The sequence below is a fragment of the Chelmon rostratus genome, chromosome 3 (genome assembly GCF_017976325.1).
Source record: "Chelmon rostratus isolate fCheRos1 chromosome 3, fCheRos1.pri, whole genome shotgun sequence".
Lineage (NCBI taxonomy): Eukaryota > Metazoa > Chordata > Actinopteri > Chaetodontiformes > Chaetodontidae > Chelmon > Chelmon rostratus.
Window position 1 is genome coordinate 22,160,928 of NC_055660.1, and position 19,933 is coordinate 22,180,860.

Consider the following 19,933-nt stretch of genomic DNA (forward strand, 5'->3'; position numbering starts at 1 on the left):
TGTGTAGATGGCAGTCCAGTTTTAAGAACAGGAGGTGCCAGTCAGGAGTCACCCCACACTGGCCAGAGTAAAAAGAGAGATCATCTGGCCTTAACCACGCCTACAGCAATGGAGAGAGGGACTAAGACCTGGGAGACTGATTGGTTTTGATGTGACCAGAACACACCATCAAGCTCAACATGAGGTCACCAACATTGAAGGAGATTCAGAAAGTCATCAGGGCTGCTAGAACATGCTCAGCCCCAGGCCAATAATAACAATAATAATAAGAGGTGCCCCTTCTCAATGTGAGCTGGAAGAAGGGGAAGGTATCTTGGCCATGGAGACATTTAGAGGGAGTCTGGATTATGGAGAAAAAAAAAAGAATAATGGGTAGGTCAGGACCATCTCATTCCTCAGTGTTGACGTCAAGGCATCAGTATCGTTACTTGATGCCTGATGAAGTTTGTGTTCAGTTTCATCTCCAACCAACCAAATGCTAATCTGGGATTTTTAGACCACAGTGGTAGCACTATGTTAGCTGTCTGGGTTTAACCCTGAATGGAAATAAATAAGACAACAGATATTAACGTGATACATTGGAGCAGTGCAGCCTTAAGTGAGCTGAAAGCAGCTGAAGATTCAAGATGTCTACAGCTAAATGAGGGAGAACACAGAGGTAGATTAGCACGGCCCAGAATTTCTAGCTACGGTATACCCAAGCATTACAGATATGTTATGAGGCAGTATGGAAAAGAGCAGGCCAACACAAAATTATTTCTTTAGACATGCTGGTAATTAGGTTTACAGCAAAAAACAGTAATTACCTTCAGTGTGTTTCCACAGGCACCGTCAATGACATCCACTTCGTACCACACAATGTCATTCTTCACACGGACCCAGGAGCAGTTCAGGGCTTCCAGGTTGCCAGAGAACGCGTTCAAACCAGAGGCAGCCAGGTCAGACACATCTAGCCCTACTTTCATTTTATCACGGCCACAAATAAAGGAAGAAGGTTGGAGTGGCACTAAAGAGAAAGATACAAGGTCACAGAACGAAAGTGTGAGAGATGAAGACGCCATGATGACAAACTCCATAAACATGTACCACAGTTTGCATGTAATTTTAGCTATATCATCTCAAAACACTGCCAAATATAAAAAGGAAACCTACATTCACAAACAACGCTGGCATCTTCACTGTGATAACAGTTGTGGGACCCAAGTCCTCGATGTCTGCAGTCTGTTAGCGATGTTTCATTGCCATAACATCTGACATCGTCCAACCAGATGGGTCCTGTGCCCTGTCCAAACGCTGCACCCTGTAGTGCTGAACGAGCAGCACCGCAGCCCATCTGTTTACACACCACGTCGGCATCATTCAGACCCCACTCATCGTCACACACTGTCCCCCACTGTCCAGAAAGGTACACCTCCACTCTGCCAGAGCAGCGGTTGCCGGAGTTGACCAGCCTCATTGGTGAAGTAGCTAACAGAAAACATGCAACACAAAACTGTTAATATGAGACACAAATGACAGATGGACTAAATGAGGATGAGGATACAGCGGCTTTCTGCTTAAAACTGACAGGTGGTGACTACAATCCTCTCTGCTTGATGTTACACCATAGACAGTATGTGACACAGTGAGGTTTCATTGACTTAAAATTTGTGTTTACCTTCACAGACGACACCAGCATCTTCACTGTGATGGCAGTTGTGGGATCCAATCCCTATGTTTCTGCACTCGGAGAGCTTTGATTCGCTGCCTGTGCACCTGACATCATCCATCCAGATGGGCCCGCTGCCCTGTCCAAAATGTGCAGATGTTGGTGCTGACAGGGCCCTGCCACATCCCAGCTGTCTACACACCACCTGAGCGTCAACCAGGCCCCAGTAATCATCACACACCGTCCCCCACTGTCCACGTTGGAAGATCTCTACTCTACCAGAGCAGGAGCTGTTTCTTCCATTGGCCAGGCGGACCTGCCCCTCAACTGCTGTGCTGTCATTCCATGTTGGAGTGGGAGGAGTAGTGGCAGTAGTAGTGTTGAAGTAGGGAGGTCTCGTTGGGGGCGGGAAAGTTGTGCTGTTGAATTCTGGTTCAGCTGAAAGAAAAATCTGAAGTCACAAGACAACTACAACCTGCACTGCCACCAGCATTACTGAGGAAAAGCCCCCCTTCTTTATAACCGATTTAACTGATTACGTTATCGTTGGACACAGAGCTACACTGTGTTCTTCACAGGAACTGCACATGTACATTTGACCGATTGCACTATAAAACAACATTGATTGTGTGTGGTAAACACTGAAATATATTGATGAGACCAATTTCCAGTTAAATGTTAGCAATAAGAATTGGAGTGTACTTTAAATATGTGTCAACATTTTTACCTCCACAAATAACGCTGGCATCTTCAAAGTGACCACAGTTGTGGGACCCAAGTCCTACATGTCTGCAGTCTGTTAGCGATGTCTCATTGCCATAACATCTGACATCGTCCAACCAGATGGGTCCTGTGCCCTGACCAAACGCTGCACCATGAAGTGCTGAATGAGCAACACCGCAGTCCATCTGTCTACACACCACGTCGGCATCATTCAGACCCCACTCATCGTCACACACTGTCCCCCACTGTCCAGAAAGGTACACCTCCACTCTGCCAGAGCAGCGGCTGCTGGAGTTGACCAGCCTCATTGGTGAAGTAGCTAACAGAAAACATGCAACACAATACTGTTAATATGAGACACAAATGACAGATGGACTAAATGAGGATGAGGATATCTTTGAGGAAGCACATACAGGGGCTTTCTGCTTAAAACTGACAGGTGGTGACTGCAATCCTCTCTGCTTGATGTTACACCATGGACAGTATGTGACACAGTGAGGTTTCATTGACTTAAAATTTGTGTTTACCTTCACAGACGACACCAGCATCTTCACTGTGACGGCAGTTGTGGGATCCAATCCCTATGTTTCTGCACTCGGAGAGCTTTGATTCGCTGCCTGTGCACCTGACATCATCCATCCAGATGGGCCCGCTGCCCTGTCCAAAATGTGCAGATGTTGGTGCTGACAGGGCCCTGCCACATCCCAGCTGTCTACACACCACCTGAGCGTCAACCAGGCGCCAGGAATCATCACACACCGTCCCCCACTGTCCACGTTGGAAGATCTCTACTCTACCAGAGCAGGAGCTGTTTCTTCCATTGGCCAGGCGGACCTGCCCCTCAACTGCTGTGCTGTCATTCCATGTTGGAGTGGGAGGAGTAGTGGCAGTAGTAGTGTTGAAGTAGGGAGGTCTCGTTGGGGGCGGGAAAGTTGTGCTGTTGAATTCTGGTTCAGCTGAAAGAAAAATCTGAAGTCACAAGACAACTACAACCTGCACTGCCACCAGCATTACTGAGGAAAAGCCCCCCTTCTTTATAACCGATTTAACTGATTACGTTATCGTTGGACACAGAGCTACACTGTGTTCTTCACAGGATCTGCACATGTACATTTGACCGATTGCACTATAAAACAATATTGATTGTGTGTGGTAAACACTAAAATATATTGATGAGACCATTTTCTAGTTAAACGTTAGCAATAAGAATTGGAGTGTACTTTAAATATGTGTCAACATTTTTACCTCCACAAATAACGCTGGCATCTTCAAAGTGACCACAGTTGTGGGACCCAAGTCCTACATGTCTGCATTCTGTTAGCGATGTTTCATTGCCATAACATCTGACATCGTCCAACCAGATGGGTCCTGTGCCCTGACCAAACGCTGCACCCTGTAGTGCTGAACGAGCAGCACCGCAGCCCATCTGTCTACACACCACGTTGGCATCATTCAGACCCCACTCATCGTCACACACTGTCCCCCACTGTCCAGAAAGGTACACCTCCACTCTGCCAGAGCAGCGGTTGCCGGAGTTGACCAGCCTCATTGGTGAACTAGCTAACAGAAAACATGCAACACAAAACTGTTAATATGAGACACAAATGACAGATGGACTAAATGAGAATGAGGATACAGCGGCTTTCTGCTTAAAACTGACAGGTGGTGACTACAATCCTCTCTGCTTGATGTTACACCATAGACAGTATGTGACACAGTGAGGTTTCATTGACTTAAAATTTGTGTTTACCTTCACAGACGACACCAGCATCTTCACTGTGATGGCAGTTGTGGGATCCAATCCCTATGTTTCTGCACTCGGAGAGCTTTGATTCGCTGCCTGTGCACCTGACATCATCCATCCAGATGGGCCCGCTGCCCTGTCCAAAATGTGCAGATGTTGGTGCTGACAGGGCCCTGCCACATCCCAGCTGTCTACACACCACCTGAGCGTCAACCAGGCCCCAGTAATCATCACACACCGTCCCCCACTGTCCACGTTGGAAGATCTCTACTCTACCAGAGCAGGAGCCGTTTCTTCCATTGGCCAGGCGGACCTGCCCCTCAACTGCTGTGCTGTCATTCCATGTTGGAGTGGGAGGAGTAGTGGCAGTAGTAGTGTTGAAGTAGGGAGGTCTCGTTGGGGGCGGGAAAGTTGTGCTGTTGAATTCTGGTTCAGCTGAAAGAAAAATCTGAAGTCACAAGACAACTACAACCTGCACTGCCACCAGCATTACTGAGGAAAAGCCCCCCTTCTTTATAACCGATTTAACTGATTACGTTATCGTTGGACACAGAGCTACACTGTGTTCTTCACAGGAACTGCACATGTACATTTGACCGATTGCACTATAAAACAACATTGATTGTGTGTGGTAAACACTGAAATATATTGATGAGACCAATTTCCAGTTAAATGTTAGCAATAAGAATTGGAGTGTACTTTAAATATGTGTCAACATTTTTACCTCCACAAATAACGCTGGCATCTTCAAAGTGACCACAGTTGTGGGACCCAAGTCCTACATGTCTGCAGTCTGTTAGCGATGTCTCATTGCCATAACATCTGACATCGTCCAACCAGATGGGTCCTGTGCCCTGACCAAACGCTGCACCATGAAGTGCTGAATGAGCAACACCGCAGTCCATCTGTCTACACACCACGTCGGCATCATTCAGACCCCACTCATCGTCACACACTGTCCCCCACTGTCCAGAAAGGTACACCTCCACTCTGCCAGAGCAGCGGCTGCTGGAGTTGACCAGCCTCATTGGTGAAGTAGCTAACAGAAAACATGCAACACAATACTGTTAATATGAGACACAAATGACAGATGGACTAAATGAGGATGAGGATATCTTTGAGGAAGCACATACAGGGGCTTTCTGCTTAAAACTGACAGGTGGTGACTGCAATCCTCTCTGCTTGATGTTACACCATGGACAGTATGTGACACAGTGAGGTTTCATTGACTTAAAATTTGTGTTTACCTTCACAGACGACACCAGCATCTTCACTGTGACGGCAGTTGTGGGATCCAATCCCTATGTTTCTGCACTCGGAGAGCTTTGATTCGCTGCCTGTGCACCTGACATCATCCATCCAGATGGGCCCGCTGCCCTGTCCAAAATGTGCAGATGTTGGTGCTGACAGGGCCCTGCCACATCCCAGCTGTCTACACACCACCTGAGCGTCAACCAGGCCCCAGGAATCATCACACACCGTCCCCCACTGTCCACGTTGGAAGATCTCTACTCTACCAGAGCAGGAGCTGTTTCTTCCATTGGCCAGGCGGACCTGCCCCTCAACTGCTGTGCTGTCATTCCATGTTGGAGTGGGAGGAGTAGTGGCAGTAGTAGTGTTGAAGTAGGGAGGTCTCGTTGGGGGCGGGAAAGTTGTGCTGTTGAATTCTGGTTCAGCTGAAAGAAAAATCTGAAGTCACAAGACAACTACAACCTGCACTGCCACCAGCATTACTGAGGAAAAGCCCCCCTTCTTTATAACCGATTTAACTGATTACGTTATCGTTGGACACAGAGCTACACTGTGTTCTTCACAGGAACTGCACATGTACATTTGACCGATTGCACTATAAAACAACATTGATTGTGTGTGGTAAACACTGAAATATATTGATGAGACCAATTTCTAGTTAAACGTTAGCAATAAGAATTGGAGTGTACTTTTAATATGTGTCAACATTTTTACCTCCACAAATAACGCTGGCATCTTCAAAGTGACCACAGTTGTGGGACCCAAGTCCTACATGTCTGCAGTCTGTTAGCGATGTTTCATTGCCATAACATCTGACATCGTCCAACCAGATGGGTCCTGTGCCCTGACCAAACGCTGCACCATGTAGTGCTGAATGAGCAACACCGCAGTCCATCTGTCTACACACCACGTCGGCATCATTCAGACCCCACTCATCGTCACACACTGTCCCCCACTGTCCAGAAAGGTACACCTCCACTCTGCCAGAGCAGCGGCTGCTGGAGTTGACCAGCCTCATTGGTGAAGTAGCTAACAGAAAACATGCAACACAATACTGTTAATATGAGACACAAATGACAGATGGACTAAATGAGGATGAGGATATCTTTGAGGAAGCACATACAGGGGCTTTCTGCTTAAAACTGACAGGTGGTGACTGCAATCCTCTCTGCTTGATGTTACACCATGGACAGTATGTGACACAGTGAGGTTTCATTGACTTAAAATTTGTGTTTACCTTCACAGACGACACCAGCATCTTCACTGTGACGGCAGTTGTGGGATCCAATCCCTATGTTTCTGCACTCGGAGAGCTTTGATTCGCTGCCTGTGCACCTGACATCATCCATCCAGATGGGCCCGCTGCCCTGTCCAAAATGTGCAGATGTTGGTGCTGACAGGGCCCTGCCACATCCCAGCTGTCTACACACCACCTGAGCGTCAACCAGGCCCCAGGAATCATCACACACCGTCCCCCACTGTCCACGTTGGAAGATCTCTACTCTACCAGAGCAGGAGCTGTTTCTTCCATTGGCCAGGCGGACCTGCCCCTCAACTGCTGTGCTGTCATTCCATGTTGGAGTGGGAGGAGTAGTGGCAGTAGTAGTGTTGAAGTAGGGAGGTCTCGTTGGGGGCGGGAAAGTTGTGCTGTTGAATTCTGGTTCAGCTGAAAGAAAAATCTGAAGTCACAAGACAACTACAACCTGCACTGCCACCAGCATTACTGAGGAAAAGCCCCCCTTCTTTATAACCGATTTAACTGATTACGTTATCGTTGGACACAGAGCTACACTGTGTTCTTCACAGGAACTGCACATGTACATTTGACCGATTGCACTATAAAACAACATTGATTGTGTGTGGTAAACACTGAAATATATTGATGAGACCAATTTCTAGTTAAACGTTAGCAATAAGAATTGGAGTGTACTTTTAATATGTGTCAACATTTTTACCTCCACAAATAACGCTGGCATCTTCAAAGTGACCACAGTTGTGGGACCCAAGTCCTACATGTCTGCAGTCTGTTAGCGATGTTTCATTGCCATAACATCTGACATCGTCCAACCAGATGGGTCCTGTGCCCTGACCAAACGCTGCACCATGTAGTGCTGAATGAGCAACACCGCAGTCCATCTGTCTACACACCACGTCGGCATCATTCAGACCCCACTCATCGTCACACACTGTCCCCCACTGTCCAGAAAGGTACACCTCCACTCTGCCAGAGCAGCGGCTGCTGGAGTTGACCAGCCTCATTGGTGAAGTAGCTAACAGAAAACATGCAACACAATACTGTTAATATGAGACACAAATGACAGATGGACTAAATGAGGATGAGGATATCTTTGAGGAAGCACATACAGGGGCTTTCTGCTTAAAACTGACAGGTGGTGACTGCAATCCTCTCTGCTTGATGTTACACCATGGACAGTATGTGACACAGTGAGGTTTCATTGACTTAAAATTTGTGTTTACCTTCACAGACGACACCAGCATCTTCACTGTGACGGCAGTTGTGGGATCCAATCCCTATGTTTCTGCACTCGGAGAGCTTTGATTCGCTGCCTGTGCACCTGACATCATCCATCCAGATGGGCCCGCTGCCCTGTCCAAAATGTGCAGATGTTGGTGCTGACAGGGCCCTGCCACATCCCAGCTGTCTACACACCACCTGAGCGTCAACCAGGCCCCAGGAATCATCACACACCGTCCCCCACTGTCCACGTTGGAAGATCTCTACTCTACCAGAGCAGGAGCTGTTTCTTCCATTGGCCAGGCGGACCTGCCCCTCAACTGCTGTGCTGTCATTCCATGTTGGAGTGGGAGGAGTAGTGGCAGTAGTAGTGTTGAAGTAGGGAGGTCTCGTTGGGGGCGGGAAAGTTGTGCTGTTGAATTCTGGTTCAGCTGAAAGAAAAATCTGAAGTCACAAGACAACTACAACCTGCACTGCCACCAGCATTACTGAGGAAAAGCCCCCCTTCTTTATAACCGATTTAACTGATTACGTTATCGTTGGACACAGAGCTACACTGTGTTCTTCACAGGAACTGCACATGTACATTTGACCGATTGCACTATAAAACAACATTGATTGTGTGTGGTAAACACTGAAATATATTGATGAGACCAATTTCTAGTTAAACGTTAGCAATAAGAATTGGAGTGTACTTTTAATATGTGTCAACATTTTTACCTCCACAAATAACGCTGGCATCTTCAAAGTGACCACAGTTGTGGGACCCAAGTCCTACATGTCTGCAGTCTGTTAGCGATGTTTCATTGCCATAACATCTGACATCGTCCAACCAGATGGGTCCTGTGCCCTGACCAAACGCTGCACCATGTAGTGCTGAATGAGCAACACCGCAGTCCATCTGTCTACACACCACGTCGGCATCATTCAGACCCCACTCATCGTCACACACTGTCCCCCACTGTCCAGAAAGGTACACCTCCACTCTGCCAGAGCAGCGGCTGCTGGAGTTGACCAGCCTCATTGGTGAAGTAGCTAACAGAAAACATGCAACACAAAACTGTTAATATGAGACACAAATGACAGATGGACTAAATGAGAATGAGGATACAGCGGCTTTCTGCTTAAAACTGACAGGTGGTGACTACAATCCTCTCTGCTTGATGTTACACCATAGACAGTATGTGACACAGTGAGGTTTCATTGACTTAAAATTTGTGTTTACCTTCACAGACGACACCAGCATCTTCACTGTGACGGCAGTTGTGGGATCCAATCCCTATGTTTCTGCACTCGGAGAGCTTTGATTCGCTGCCTGTGCACCTGACATCATCCAACCAGATAGGCCCGCTACCCGGTCCAAAATGTGCGGATGTTGGTGCTGACAGGGCCCTGCCACATCCCAGCTGTCTACACACCACCTGAGCATCAACCAGGCCCCAGTAATCATCACACACCGTCCCCCACTGTCCATGGTGGAAGATCTCTACTCTACCAGAGCAGGAGCCGTTTCTTCCATTGGCCAGGCGGACCTGCCCCTCAACTGCTGTGCTGTCATTCCATGTTGGAGTGGTGAAGTAGGGAGGTCTCGTTGGGGGCGGGAAAGCTGTGCTGTTGAATTCTGGTTCAGCTGAAAGAAAAATCTTAAGTCACAAGACAACTACAACCTGCACTGCCACCAGCATTACTGAGGAAAAGCCCCCCTTCTTTATAACCGATTTAACTGATTACGTTACAGTTAAGTTGTAAGTTAAGTTAAGTTATAAGTTGTCTCCTCATACTGCAACTGTCTCATGGTGGATTATCTTCACCAAGGCATGTTGAGTGGCAAAGCATTGTTCAGGCTCACAGAACTTTATCTTATTTCCAGGATGTTTTCAAATTCATATAAAGTAAAGATGGTATTGCTTCAATGAATATGCGACACTGATAGTGGCAAATGAAATAAAATCTCAAATCTGCTTGAGGGGAAATTTGAGTCAAATAGTTCATATTAACAGGGATGTTATCTGTGTGATCCATCCCAGTGGGGCTCAGGAGGTAGTGCTCCTCCACTAATCAGAACGTCTGTGGTTGGATCCCTGGCTCCTGCATGTTGAAGTATATACTGAAGAACCTCAAATTGCTCCCAGTGCTGTGCCATCAGTGTGTGAGTGTGCATTAATGGTTGTCAGTCCTGATGAGCAGGTGGCACCTTGCATGGCACCCTCGTACACCAGGGTTTTTTTTCTGCATTTTCTAAAAAGCAGTCCAGTATTGTTGGTGCCAGCAGATATAATTTGCATGTTAATTTAATTTGAGCTTTTTAGTTGAAACATTGGACACAAATAGAGAGAAATATCTACAAAAAAATCTTGTTTGAATTATATTTTTTCCACAGTTACACAGCAGACATGCGTCATATTGCCTATCCCGAGATGATGGGATATCAGATGCCTTACCTGAAGTGCTTCCTGTCAAAATCTGCAAAATTAGGAGCAACAACAACCCCCCAGACACCTCCATTATCGTCCACATCCACGACACAAACTTCCTGAAGAAGGCAAAAGAGATATCTTAAAATCATATTTTCAAATTATGCTGCCGTGCATGAAATTTGTTGCGTTGCCAGTTTTACCTCAGACAGTCTGTGTGGGAACACAGGAGTTGGTGGAAAAGTCGATAGTAAAAATCTGTGAGAGTGAGAGAGAATTTATAGGTCTGGTTGTGTGTTCAAGGGACCATATGATGCAATCATTGATAAAGGACAATAACATCATTGAAACAACTCCATCAAAAGAGTTACTTATTAATCGAAATTAAAATAATAATGAAATTCAAGTTACTGGCACACAAACAGCCACACACAAAGACCTGGGTCAATATACAGTATTTTATGGTACCACAATCAATCTCAGGTCAGTGTTGAAACATAATGGCAACCTTGATCTTTGTAAGTTTGCACATTCCAGTGTCACTGTGTGTACCGACCGGTCCATTTATAACTGCAGCAGTGACTGAAATGCCACAGGACACAGTGAGGTTTTGAGCTTGAAAGTTTATTCTGGATGTGGGAAAAAGTAGTTTGGCCAAATAATCTTAACTCAAGGTCGCTGCTTTTTTCAGAGCCTTAGATCACATCTCACAGTTTTCATGTCAGATCTAAGTTTGCCTGAACAAATGCCACCGACATCCATTCCATGACCATGAGTCAAATTTTATTTTGTCAAATAAATGTTCGAAGAAGAAGTACAGAGAAGTTTGACATTTATTTCAAAAGATATCAAATGTTTGATGATCTCAACACTCGTCGCCATCCATTAATTAAAGTGGCACTGGACAACTCATCTAAGCTACAGTTTAGCATGTTGGGTCTCATCTTATGTTTCTGCATTATGGATTCAAATGTCGGGCTTTCAAAAGGTTGGTTTTTGTGCATCAAACAGGTGTCTTAAACTCACTTAAACTACATGGAACAAACAGTGAACCCTGGATGACCTTTCTCATTTCTTCATCAGACTCGTGTGTAACTTCTTATCTTTACTGCCATCAGGACTTATGTAAGTTTATTTTTATTAATCTATCAGTGTTTTATTTTACTATTTAGTAGGAGTTTATCAACCAGCACTCAACCTCAATATGCCTTATCAAGAGTGCTTGGGTGCACTGGATGTTTGGTTTGATCAGGCAAAGCTGACATGCTGGCGTTTAGCACGTATAACATTTACCACGGGTGCCAACTCAGTGGCGATGGGTTGGTGCATTAAAGATATCTGACATCACCTTTTTTTCCAGCTGAGCCTCGCCCACTTCAAACCAGTGGCAAAAGCAAGGATAAAAGAAGAAAATGGCAGAAACAATAGGACTAATAGAACAAAGTTGATTTTTCAGCGTCTTTCAGGTGTTTGACTCCTGGTGGCTTGATGCCTCTGTCTAGGTGCTCTTCTGGTGGTCCCTGTTGATTTAGCAGTGCTGGCCCTTTTGGTCTTCAGTCAAAATGGACAAAACTGGTGTAAGTGTCATGTCAGTGCCAGATATCAGGTAGAAAGCTGGGTAGAAACTGTTGGATGGATGATCCCATGGCTGTTCTTTTAGTCCCTTTGTTAAAACTGATTATTATTACTTCACTGAGAGCGATGAAGACGGCAGAATCATTGTTTAGTGGGCTGTATGGGAGACCCTAAAGTGCTCTGGTTTGTCCTGTTGAGTTTAGACAAATTTCCAGATACATTTTCAGTCCTTCATTATGGAGTCATGCTGTGCTGTGAAATGACATAATCTTTGACAACCCTGAGTTGTAATGCTAAAATATATGCCAAATACAGACCACAGTTCAGATTATCACATCTACAATATGTGCTTTTTTAATACTTTATTTTTTCATTTTTTATTAACAACATCAAAAACAAAGAAAAAAACAAACAAGAAACAATCTGGGTTGTTCTGTATACAATCTCTTAACAATCTCTTAACAGTCAACATTTCAGTCCTCATTCTGTCGTTGGCCAATAAACAGTGTCCATTTCTTCCATTTCTTCCATTTCTTTTGGCATTGTTGTTCCTGGGAACTTATCCTGTGAGTCAACAGTTCCATGTCATTCCTCCAACAATTTTCAGCCATTTGTTCTGTGTTGGTGGGTCTGGCTTTGTACCAACCCTTTGTGATGGCTTTTTTACAAGCTGCTAACAAAATTTTCAGAAGGTACCTGTCTTCTCTCAACACATCATTTCCTGTCAAATTGCCAAAATACAGCATTCTACATGACTGAGGTATATTATAGCCCAGAATTCTGATAGTAACCAAATGAACACTCTCCCAAAACTGAACCATCATAGGACAGAGCCAAAAGACATGTGAGTGATGTACATTCACTGCTCCACATTGCCTCCACCATTGCTGTGTCACAGCCAAATAATTACTCTTGATTTTGGGGGTAACAAAGAATCTTACAAAATTTTTCCAACGGTATTCTTTCCAAACACGTGATGAAGTTGTAGACTGTTGAATTTCCAGTTCGCTTTCACATTTCTGTTTTATATATAGTGTAGTCTTTCCTCTTCTAATTTATTAGCTGTTGATATGGAGTAGATATTACCCTATATTTTTTTTAATTGTAGGTACCTATTACAGTTCTAATTATTCAATTTTTGTCCAAATTTACTGATTGTTTTCTTTTCTTTCATAAAAATCCTAGGATATCTAAAGAGATCCTGGTTGCATGTATTTTTGTTTCATCTCCTGAAAACTCATAAATTCACCATGTTCTGAATTGCTTATCGGGTGCCTCGGGCAGTGATTGAAATAGGTAGAGGAGCCTTGGGAGAATGCTCATTTTTACAGTTTCTATTCGTGAATTAAAATCCAGTGGAAGGACGGCCACCTCGCCACATCATTCCTAATTTCCTTGTCTACTTTCTTATAATTGGCTTCATACAATTGATCAAATCCTTTTGTCAAGGTGACACCTAGATATTTAATTTGTGTTGCATTCCAATTTAGATTATATTTTTGTTGTATATTTTTGGACGGGGAGTAATTTAATGTTAAAATCCCAAACTTCTCAAGCTGATCACTCAACACTGGGAGGCCCTTGTCTGGATTCCTTAAATAGCAGACCACATCGTCTGCAAAAAGCTTGACGACGTGCTCTTCGTTCCCAACCTTTATCCCTTTAAGATCCTCACACTGTCTGATTGTTTGTGCCAAGGGTTCTGTAGCTCCCCCGAAGCATACTCCGACACAAGTGGTTTCCTTTAACTGGTTTAATGACTGGCAACCGCCGTTCATCATTCACCGTGAAAACTAAACACACAATATAAAACATATTAAATCATGAGGATACATGCACAGCATGTGGAAAAACGTTCTGCAAAAGTAATATACATAAACAAAAATTACCTCGTTGGCTGCGTGCTACAGAGGAGGTTGATCTTCAGGCTTTGCAACAAGTAACTTCTTTAATTAGTCCATCGTGGAGCAGGCTACACATTCATGCCCACCGTTAGCTTGTTAACATCCACTAAGGTATCTGCTGCCGCATGAGCAGCCCAAAAACCTCTTCAAAATAAAAGCGGCTTCAAAATAAAAGCATAAGCGATTTCATCAAATAAAAGATAAGTGCAACTTAAATTCTTACAAATAAAAACAAATATAACAACAATTACACTCCCACCAAATCACACAAATCTCAACGTGGGATTTCTCTAAAGAAAAGAATTTTTGCAAGCAACTCATACAGATGCCTTCAAACATTTCCTCTTATCAAGCATTAGTATGGAATGTCAAAAAGCAAAACATTAACACTCTAGTCTGCCTCAATCAGAGTAACAACCTTCTGTACAGGTCTTTCAAGAAATGCAGTTTTAGTTGTGGGTTTCCCCTTTTGGTCAAATGTAGTCTCACTAACCAACAATTTCAGCTTTCTTACTCTACCATCTGATCCTGGGTAGACTTCTGTGATTCTGCCCAGCCTCCATTCATTGCGATGGGCCATGTCATCTTGTAGGAGGACGATGTCATTGACCTTCATGTTCCGTCTATTCTTGTACCACTTTTGTCTTGACTGTAAGTTCAAAAGATATTCTTTCCGCCATCGTGTCCAAAAGTCATTGACCAAGTACTGTACTTGCTTCCACCTCTTTTGAAGATAAATATCTTCTCTGACAAACTGCCCAGGTGGGGGTAGTATGACTGTAGACTTCATTGTCAGGATGTGGTTTGGAGTTAAAGGCTCTGGTCCAGATGGGTCATTCAAATGTTCAGCGGTGAGTGGTCTGCTGTTAATGATAGCCATAACCTCATACAGAAATGTTCTGAGAGAAGTGCTGTCTAGCCTTTGTGGTGACTGATCAAGAATAGCAGTGAGAACACTTCTTATGGTCCTTATTTGTCTCTCCCAGATACCTCCCATATGACTTGCCGCTGGAGGGTTCAGAAGGAATTCACATCCTAGAGCCTTTACTCTCTCTTGATCCATGCCTTTCATGAGTTCTGCCAACTCTCTCTTTGCACCAACGAAATTAGTTCCTTGGTCACATCGTAGTTGACGAACATTACCTCTTATGGCAATGAATGCTCTTAAAGCATTGAGAAATGCATCAGTTGTCATATCATCAATCATCTCTATATGGATAGCCCTTGAGCACAGACAGGTAAGCAAGAGACCATATTTTTTGAGATCCTTCCTTCCTTAACATAGATTGGACCAAAACAGTCTATGCCAGTGTAGGTAAAGGGCGTAGTTGTCTCCATTCTGTCTTGTGGCAAGTCACCCATTTTTTGTTCTTCCATAGGTCTTCTATACTTCCTGCACCTGACACATTTAAAGATATGCGAAGAAACTGCACCACTACAGCTAAGGATCCACCATCCATTAGCTCGCAGTTCGTTCACTGTCATTCCACGACCTTGATGTTGTACTTTTTCATGAATATGTTTGATGAGTAAAGCTGAAATGTGGCTGTTCTTTGGGAGTATCACCGGATGCTTCACATATGGATGCAATGTGGCTTGACCTAGGCGTCCTCCCACCCTCAGGATACCATCTTCATCCAAGAATGGATTTAGTTTGAACAGTGTACTTGGTTTCGTTTTCTCAACAACTTTCTTTGTTTTCAAGCTCTTTATCACATCTGAGAAAGCCTCTTCCTGAACTAGTTTGACAACAACAAGTTCTGCTTCCTTCCGTTCTTCCAGGCTTGTACTTTCGTTGGTTCTTTGCTTCAAACCTTTGTATTCTTTGACTTGTCGTTTCAGTCTAGCAACTGCCTGTGTCAGCCTTGACCAATCAGAGAACTTCTTCAGGCAATCTAATAATGATCGGTTTTCTTTCACCTGAGTTTTAAACACAATAGCCTTGCAAAGTTCAGGGTCATCCTCCTTGATTTCTCTCACCTTGCATTCTCTGTCAGGTAGTTCCCTTTGCCACAGAAAATTTGGTCCTGTGAACCAGTTGGAGGTCTTAAGTTGCTCTACTGTCAAACCTCGAGAAGCGTGATCCGCCGGATTGTCCTCAGAGGTAGCATGAGCCCATTGTTCAGGTTTTGTGCTTGATTTGATTCTTTGAATGCGGTTAGCTACAAACACCTTGAACCTTCTGGCGTCATTGTTTATGTAGCCAAGAACCACTGTGGAATCTGTCCAAAAGAACTCTTGCAGATTTTGGATATCTAGCTCATTCTGGAGCATGTCACTGGTTCGAACTGCAACAACTGCCGCAGTGAGTTCAAGTCTCGGTATGGTTGTGACGTTGGTCGGTGGAACTCTTGACTTTCCCATAACCAGAGAGCAGTGAACTGTGCCAGACTTGTCAATGGCTCGGAGGTAAGTACATTCACCATATCCAGAGAGGCTTGCATCTGCAAAATGGTGAAGCTCATACCTTTCGACGCCACCAAAGCTTGAAGGTAGGAAGCATCTGCTGATTTGCATGTCTGCTAACTTGGATAAGCCCATGATCCAGGATTCCCACTTGGGTTTTAAGGTTTCGGGAAGTTCCTCATCCCAGGCAATCTTCTCTCTGCACATTTGCTGAAGTATTTGTTTTCCCAAAAGAACAAAGGGTGCTATGAACCCCAGGGGATCATACACAGAGGCTACAGCAGAAAGCACACCTCTTCTTGTTAGCAGATTAGGTTTTACTTTAACTCTGAACTTGAATGTGTCAGATGTGATACACCATTGTACTCCAAGAGCTCGCTCCATATGAGGTGAACTTAAGGCCATGTCTTGCTCTTTGACTGCAGCGCGCTCCTCTTCTGGGATGGTTGCCATCACATTCTCACTGTTTGAAACAAACTTGTGAAGTCTTAACTTCCCTGTGCCACAAAGATCTCTGGACTCCTTGACAAGTTGGATGGCTTCTTGCTCAGTGTCGACACTTGCCAGACCATCGTCAACATAAAAGTTTCTTTGAATGAAGCGTATGGCATCTTCACTGAACTGACCTTGTCCTTTTGCTGCCAGATGTTTTAGGCCGAAGTTGGCACAGCCAGGAGATGAGGCCGCTCCAAACAAGTGGACTTTCATCCTGTAGGTTGATGGTGTAGCTTCCAAGTTGCCACCCTCCCACCATAAGAAGCGTAAGTAGTCCTGATCTTTCTTTTTCACTCGAAACTGGTGAAACATTCGCTCAACATCACACATGATTGCAACAGAACCTTTTCGGAAACGGCATAGGACACCAACTAACGTATTTGTCAAGTCAGGCCCTGTGAGCAAGTGGTCATTGAGGGATGTTTCTTGATATTTTGCGGAACAGTCAAAAACCACACGGATTTTCTCTGGTTTCTGTGGATGATAAACTCCGTGATGCGGAATGTACCAGGCTGGACTGTTATCAATTTCTTCCTCAGGAACCTTCTCTGCATCTCCTCGTGAAATGATGTCATTCATAAAGGCCACATAGTCTTTGTAGTATGTCTGATCTTTTTTCAGTCTCCTTTCAAGACAGTTTAGGCGATGCATTGCACAGGCCTTGTTGTTTGGAAGCTGTGGTCTTTCCTCTTTGAATGTTAATGGCATTTCATAGTGACCATCATCCCTTTGTTTGATGTTTTCTCTCAACTTTGACAGAAACTTGAAGTCCTCTTGAGACACAGGATTGTCTTCTTCAGTTCTTTCTGTGAAGTCTGATTCAAGCACTTTTATGATGTCTGAAGGAGTCATTTCTTTTGTTTTGATTCGGCTCACATAGTGTACTTCAGTTTTGAGATTGACAGAAGGTTTGATACCTGGTGTTACTTGTCTGACTATTACGCGATGGCTGATTCCAATGGCATCACCATAGTCCAGGTGGGGATTTCCGTGGCCAATAATACTCCATCCAAGGTCTGTACGTTGTGCATATGGCTGATTCTCCATGCCAGAAACAACTTCCCTGGGAAGTAGGGCTTGCGAGCAGTTATACCCAATGAGCAGACCTACTTCGCAATCCTGCAAGGGTGCAATCTCGTCTTGAAGGTGGTCTAAATGGGACCAAGCCTTTGCAGTTTCATCTGTTGGTATGTGAGCTCTGTTGGCTGGAATAAACCCACGTGTGTAAACTGGTGGTAAGGAGATTCTTTTACTGGTGTAAAACCCTCGTACTTGTAAGTTAGTCACCCTTTGGGAGTTTACTACTGTGGTTTTTGATGCCATAGTAGAGAGTTTGAGTTTGACTTCTTCTTTGTTTCCTTCCAAAGAGTCAGCTACTTCGCTTAAAATGAAGGTTGTGTCACTTTGTGAGTCCAAAAGTGCGTAAACAAGCACCTCTTGGGCTGGTTGAGTTCTGGATGAAAGCCAAACAGGAATTATTGCAGCTGTTTGAGTGTTAGCCCCATCAAGTGTTACCGTATTTGTAGTAGCTGTAGTAGATGTTTCTGTAACTTGTGTTGACTGAGGTGTTTCTTCAGACTTGTCTTGACTTGTACTTGAGTTTTCTTGACTGAGATTTTGCTTAATTTGTGTTGTTCTTTGTTCTTCTTTGGTTCTCTCTTCATGCAGACAGGTAGGGTGCCGCTTGTGGCACTTGTCACACTTGCTCCTACTGTTGCAGCTTTTTGAGTGGTGACCAGATTTGAGACAACCAAAGCATAACTTTTCAGTTTGAATAAATGTAATTCTTTCTGAAACTGCTTTCTCTATGAACTTCCTGCATTTGTGCAAAGTATGCCCAGTTTTCTTGCAAAAGATGCATGTTTTGACCGTCTTCTCATTTGAACTTGTATTCAATGTCTTTGCTCCTAAACTCTGCTGTTTGTGCTGTTTTGCTTTGTCTTGATGTTTCAGTTTATCACTCTCACCTTGTTTCAGTGACCGAAGTGATAGTGATAGTTAAGGGGTTGCAGGCAATTTTTGCTTCCCTTGTCAGAAATTTCACAAACTGGCTGAAGAGGGAAACTGGTTACTCTCTTCTGGTATCTGGTATCCATCTGGTAACTTTGAAAGGATTTTCCTGTTTTCATTGCAGTCATTCAGGATTTCCAATGCCGTGATGTGGACCATGGCAGCTTCACAACTACGAAGAAAATCCACAAACTCTCTGAGCTCAATTGGAATGGATCTCCATATCTCTCCTCCAAAATCTCCCATGCTGCAACATAAGCAGATTCAGTTCCAAGTAGAAAGTAGCCATCGAGTGCTGTCTTAGCTTGTCCACTTACATATCACCGAAGGTAATAAATCTTTTCTTTGTCTTGAATATTCTTTTGGTCAATCAGTGTTTCAAATGAGAGTTTCCAGTCCTTGTATTTCAATGGATTGCCACTAAATACTGATGGTTCAGGAACTGGAATTCTGTTGGCACTTAAAGCACCTGCTAGCACTTTAACAAGTTCTGTTGTACTGTCATTTGAGGAGGTGGTCACAGCTTGTAGTACAGAAGACTCATGTGCGGGTAGAGGACTTGTGGGGACAGACAGTGTGTTATCTGCTACAGTCTTGTGTTGTGGTGACTCTTGCTGCTCTTCTTCAGCCTTCATTTGATCATACACCTGCAATCTTGCTTGTGCTGCATTGAGATCTTTCACTGCCTCCAAATGCTGTATCTTTCTCCGTTTTTGCTCCAGAGTCTGTTGCAGAGCGGCATGCTCTTCTTCAAGTTTAGCTTTAATCTTAGCCTCCTCTTCTTCTCTCTGTAATCTGTGTTTAACTTCCTCTGCTTCTTGTTCTAAGCGACGCCTTACAACTGCTACTTGTTCATCAGCTATCTTCCTTTTCACTTCTGCTTCTAAGCGCTGTACTTCCAATTGTTCTCTTTCTTGTTCTCGTAACACTTTCAGAACAGCTTGGCTAGCAGCAGCATCAGCAGCGGCTTCTTGTCGTTTTATAGAAGATCTACTTGATTGCTCTGAGGCACCCTTCAATAGAGAAATGACAGAACTTGAATTAGCAGTACTTGAGTCGAAGAGAGAGCCTGCTTCAGGCCAGACTTCTTCCCTTTCTGAAACCTCTCCATCCCGTCGACTCGAAGCCTTGGACACAATGAACATAGAGATTTCTACACACAGATCCACTCTCCACTTCGACGTGTCTCTTGATCTGGAGTTGAGACTCTGCGCAGTTCATCATAAACACGCTGGACATCTGCAGAGAGACCTGTGACATCTCCAATAATGTCATTCAACAGACCCT

General features: G+C 44.2%; 1 protein-coding gene across 1 annotated transcript in view; it reads right to left on the reverse strand.

The window, feature by feature from the left end:
* The window catches only part of LOC121604632 (deleted in malignant brain tumors 1 protein-like), a 60,539-nt gene that overhangs the window by 2,282 nt on the left and 38,324 nt on the right, over positions 1-19,933 (reverse strand). Inside the window, exons 5-19 of the mRNA XM_041934207.1 lie at positions 12,096-12,111; positions 9,068-9,374; positions 8,563-8,877; positions 7,845-8,165; positions 7,314-7,636; positions 6,604-6,910; positions 5,363-5,683; positions 4,840-5,154; positions 4,119-4,550; positions 3,609-3,931; positions 2,899-3,211; positions 2,376-2,690; positions 1,658-2,086; positions 1,153-1,467; positions 807-1,006 (exon numbers count right to left, since the gene is read on the reverse strand). Of these exons, the coding sequence (XP_041790141.1) occupies positions 807-1,006; positions 1,153-1,467; positions 1,658-2,086; positions 2,376-2,690; positions 2,899-3,211; positions 3,609-3,931; positions 4,119-4,550; positions 4,840-5,154; positions 5,363-5,683; positions 6,604-6,910; positions 7,314-7,636; positions 7,845-8,165; positions 8,563-8,877; positions 9,068-9,374; positions 12,096-12,111 (4,552 nt within the window). The remainder of the gene's footprint in view (positions 1-806; positions 1,007-1,152; positions 1,468-1,657; positions 2,087-2,375; positions 2,691-2,898; positions 3,212-3,608; positions 3,932-4,118; positions 4,551-4,839; positions 5,155-5,362; positions 5,684-6,603; positions 6,911-7,313; positions 7,637-7,844; positions 8,166-8,562; positions 8,878-9,067; positions 9,375-12,095; positions 12,112-19,933) is intronic.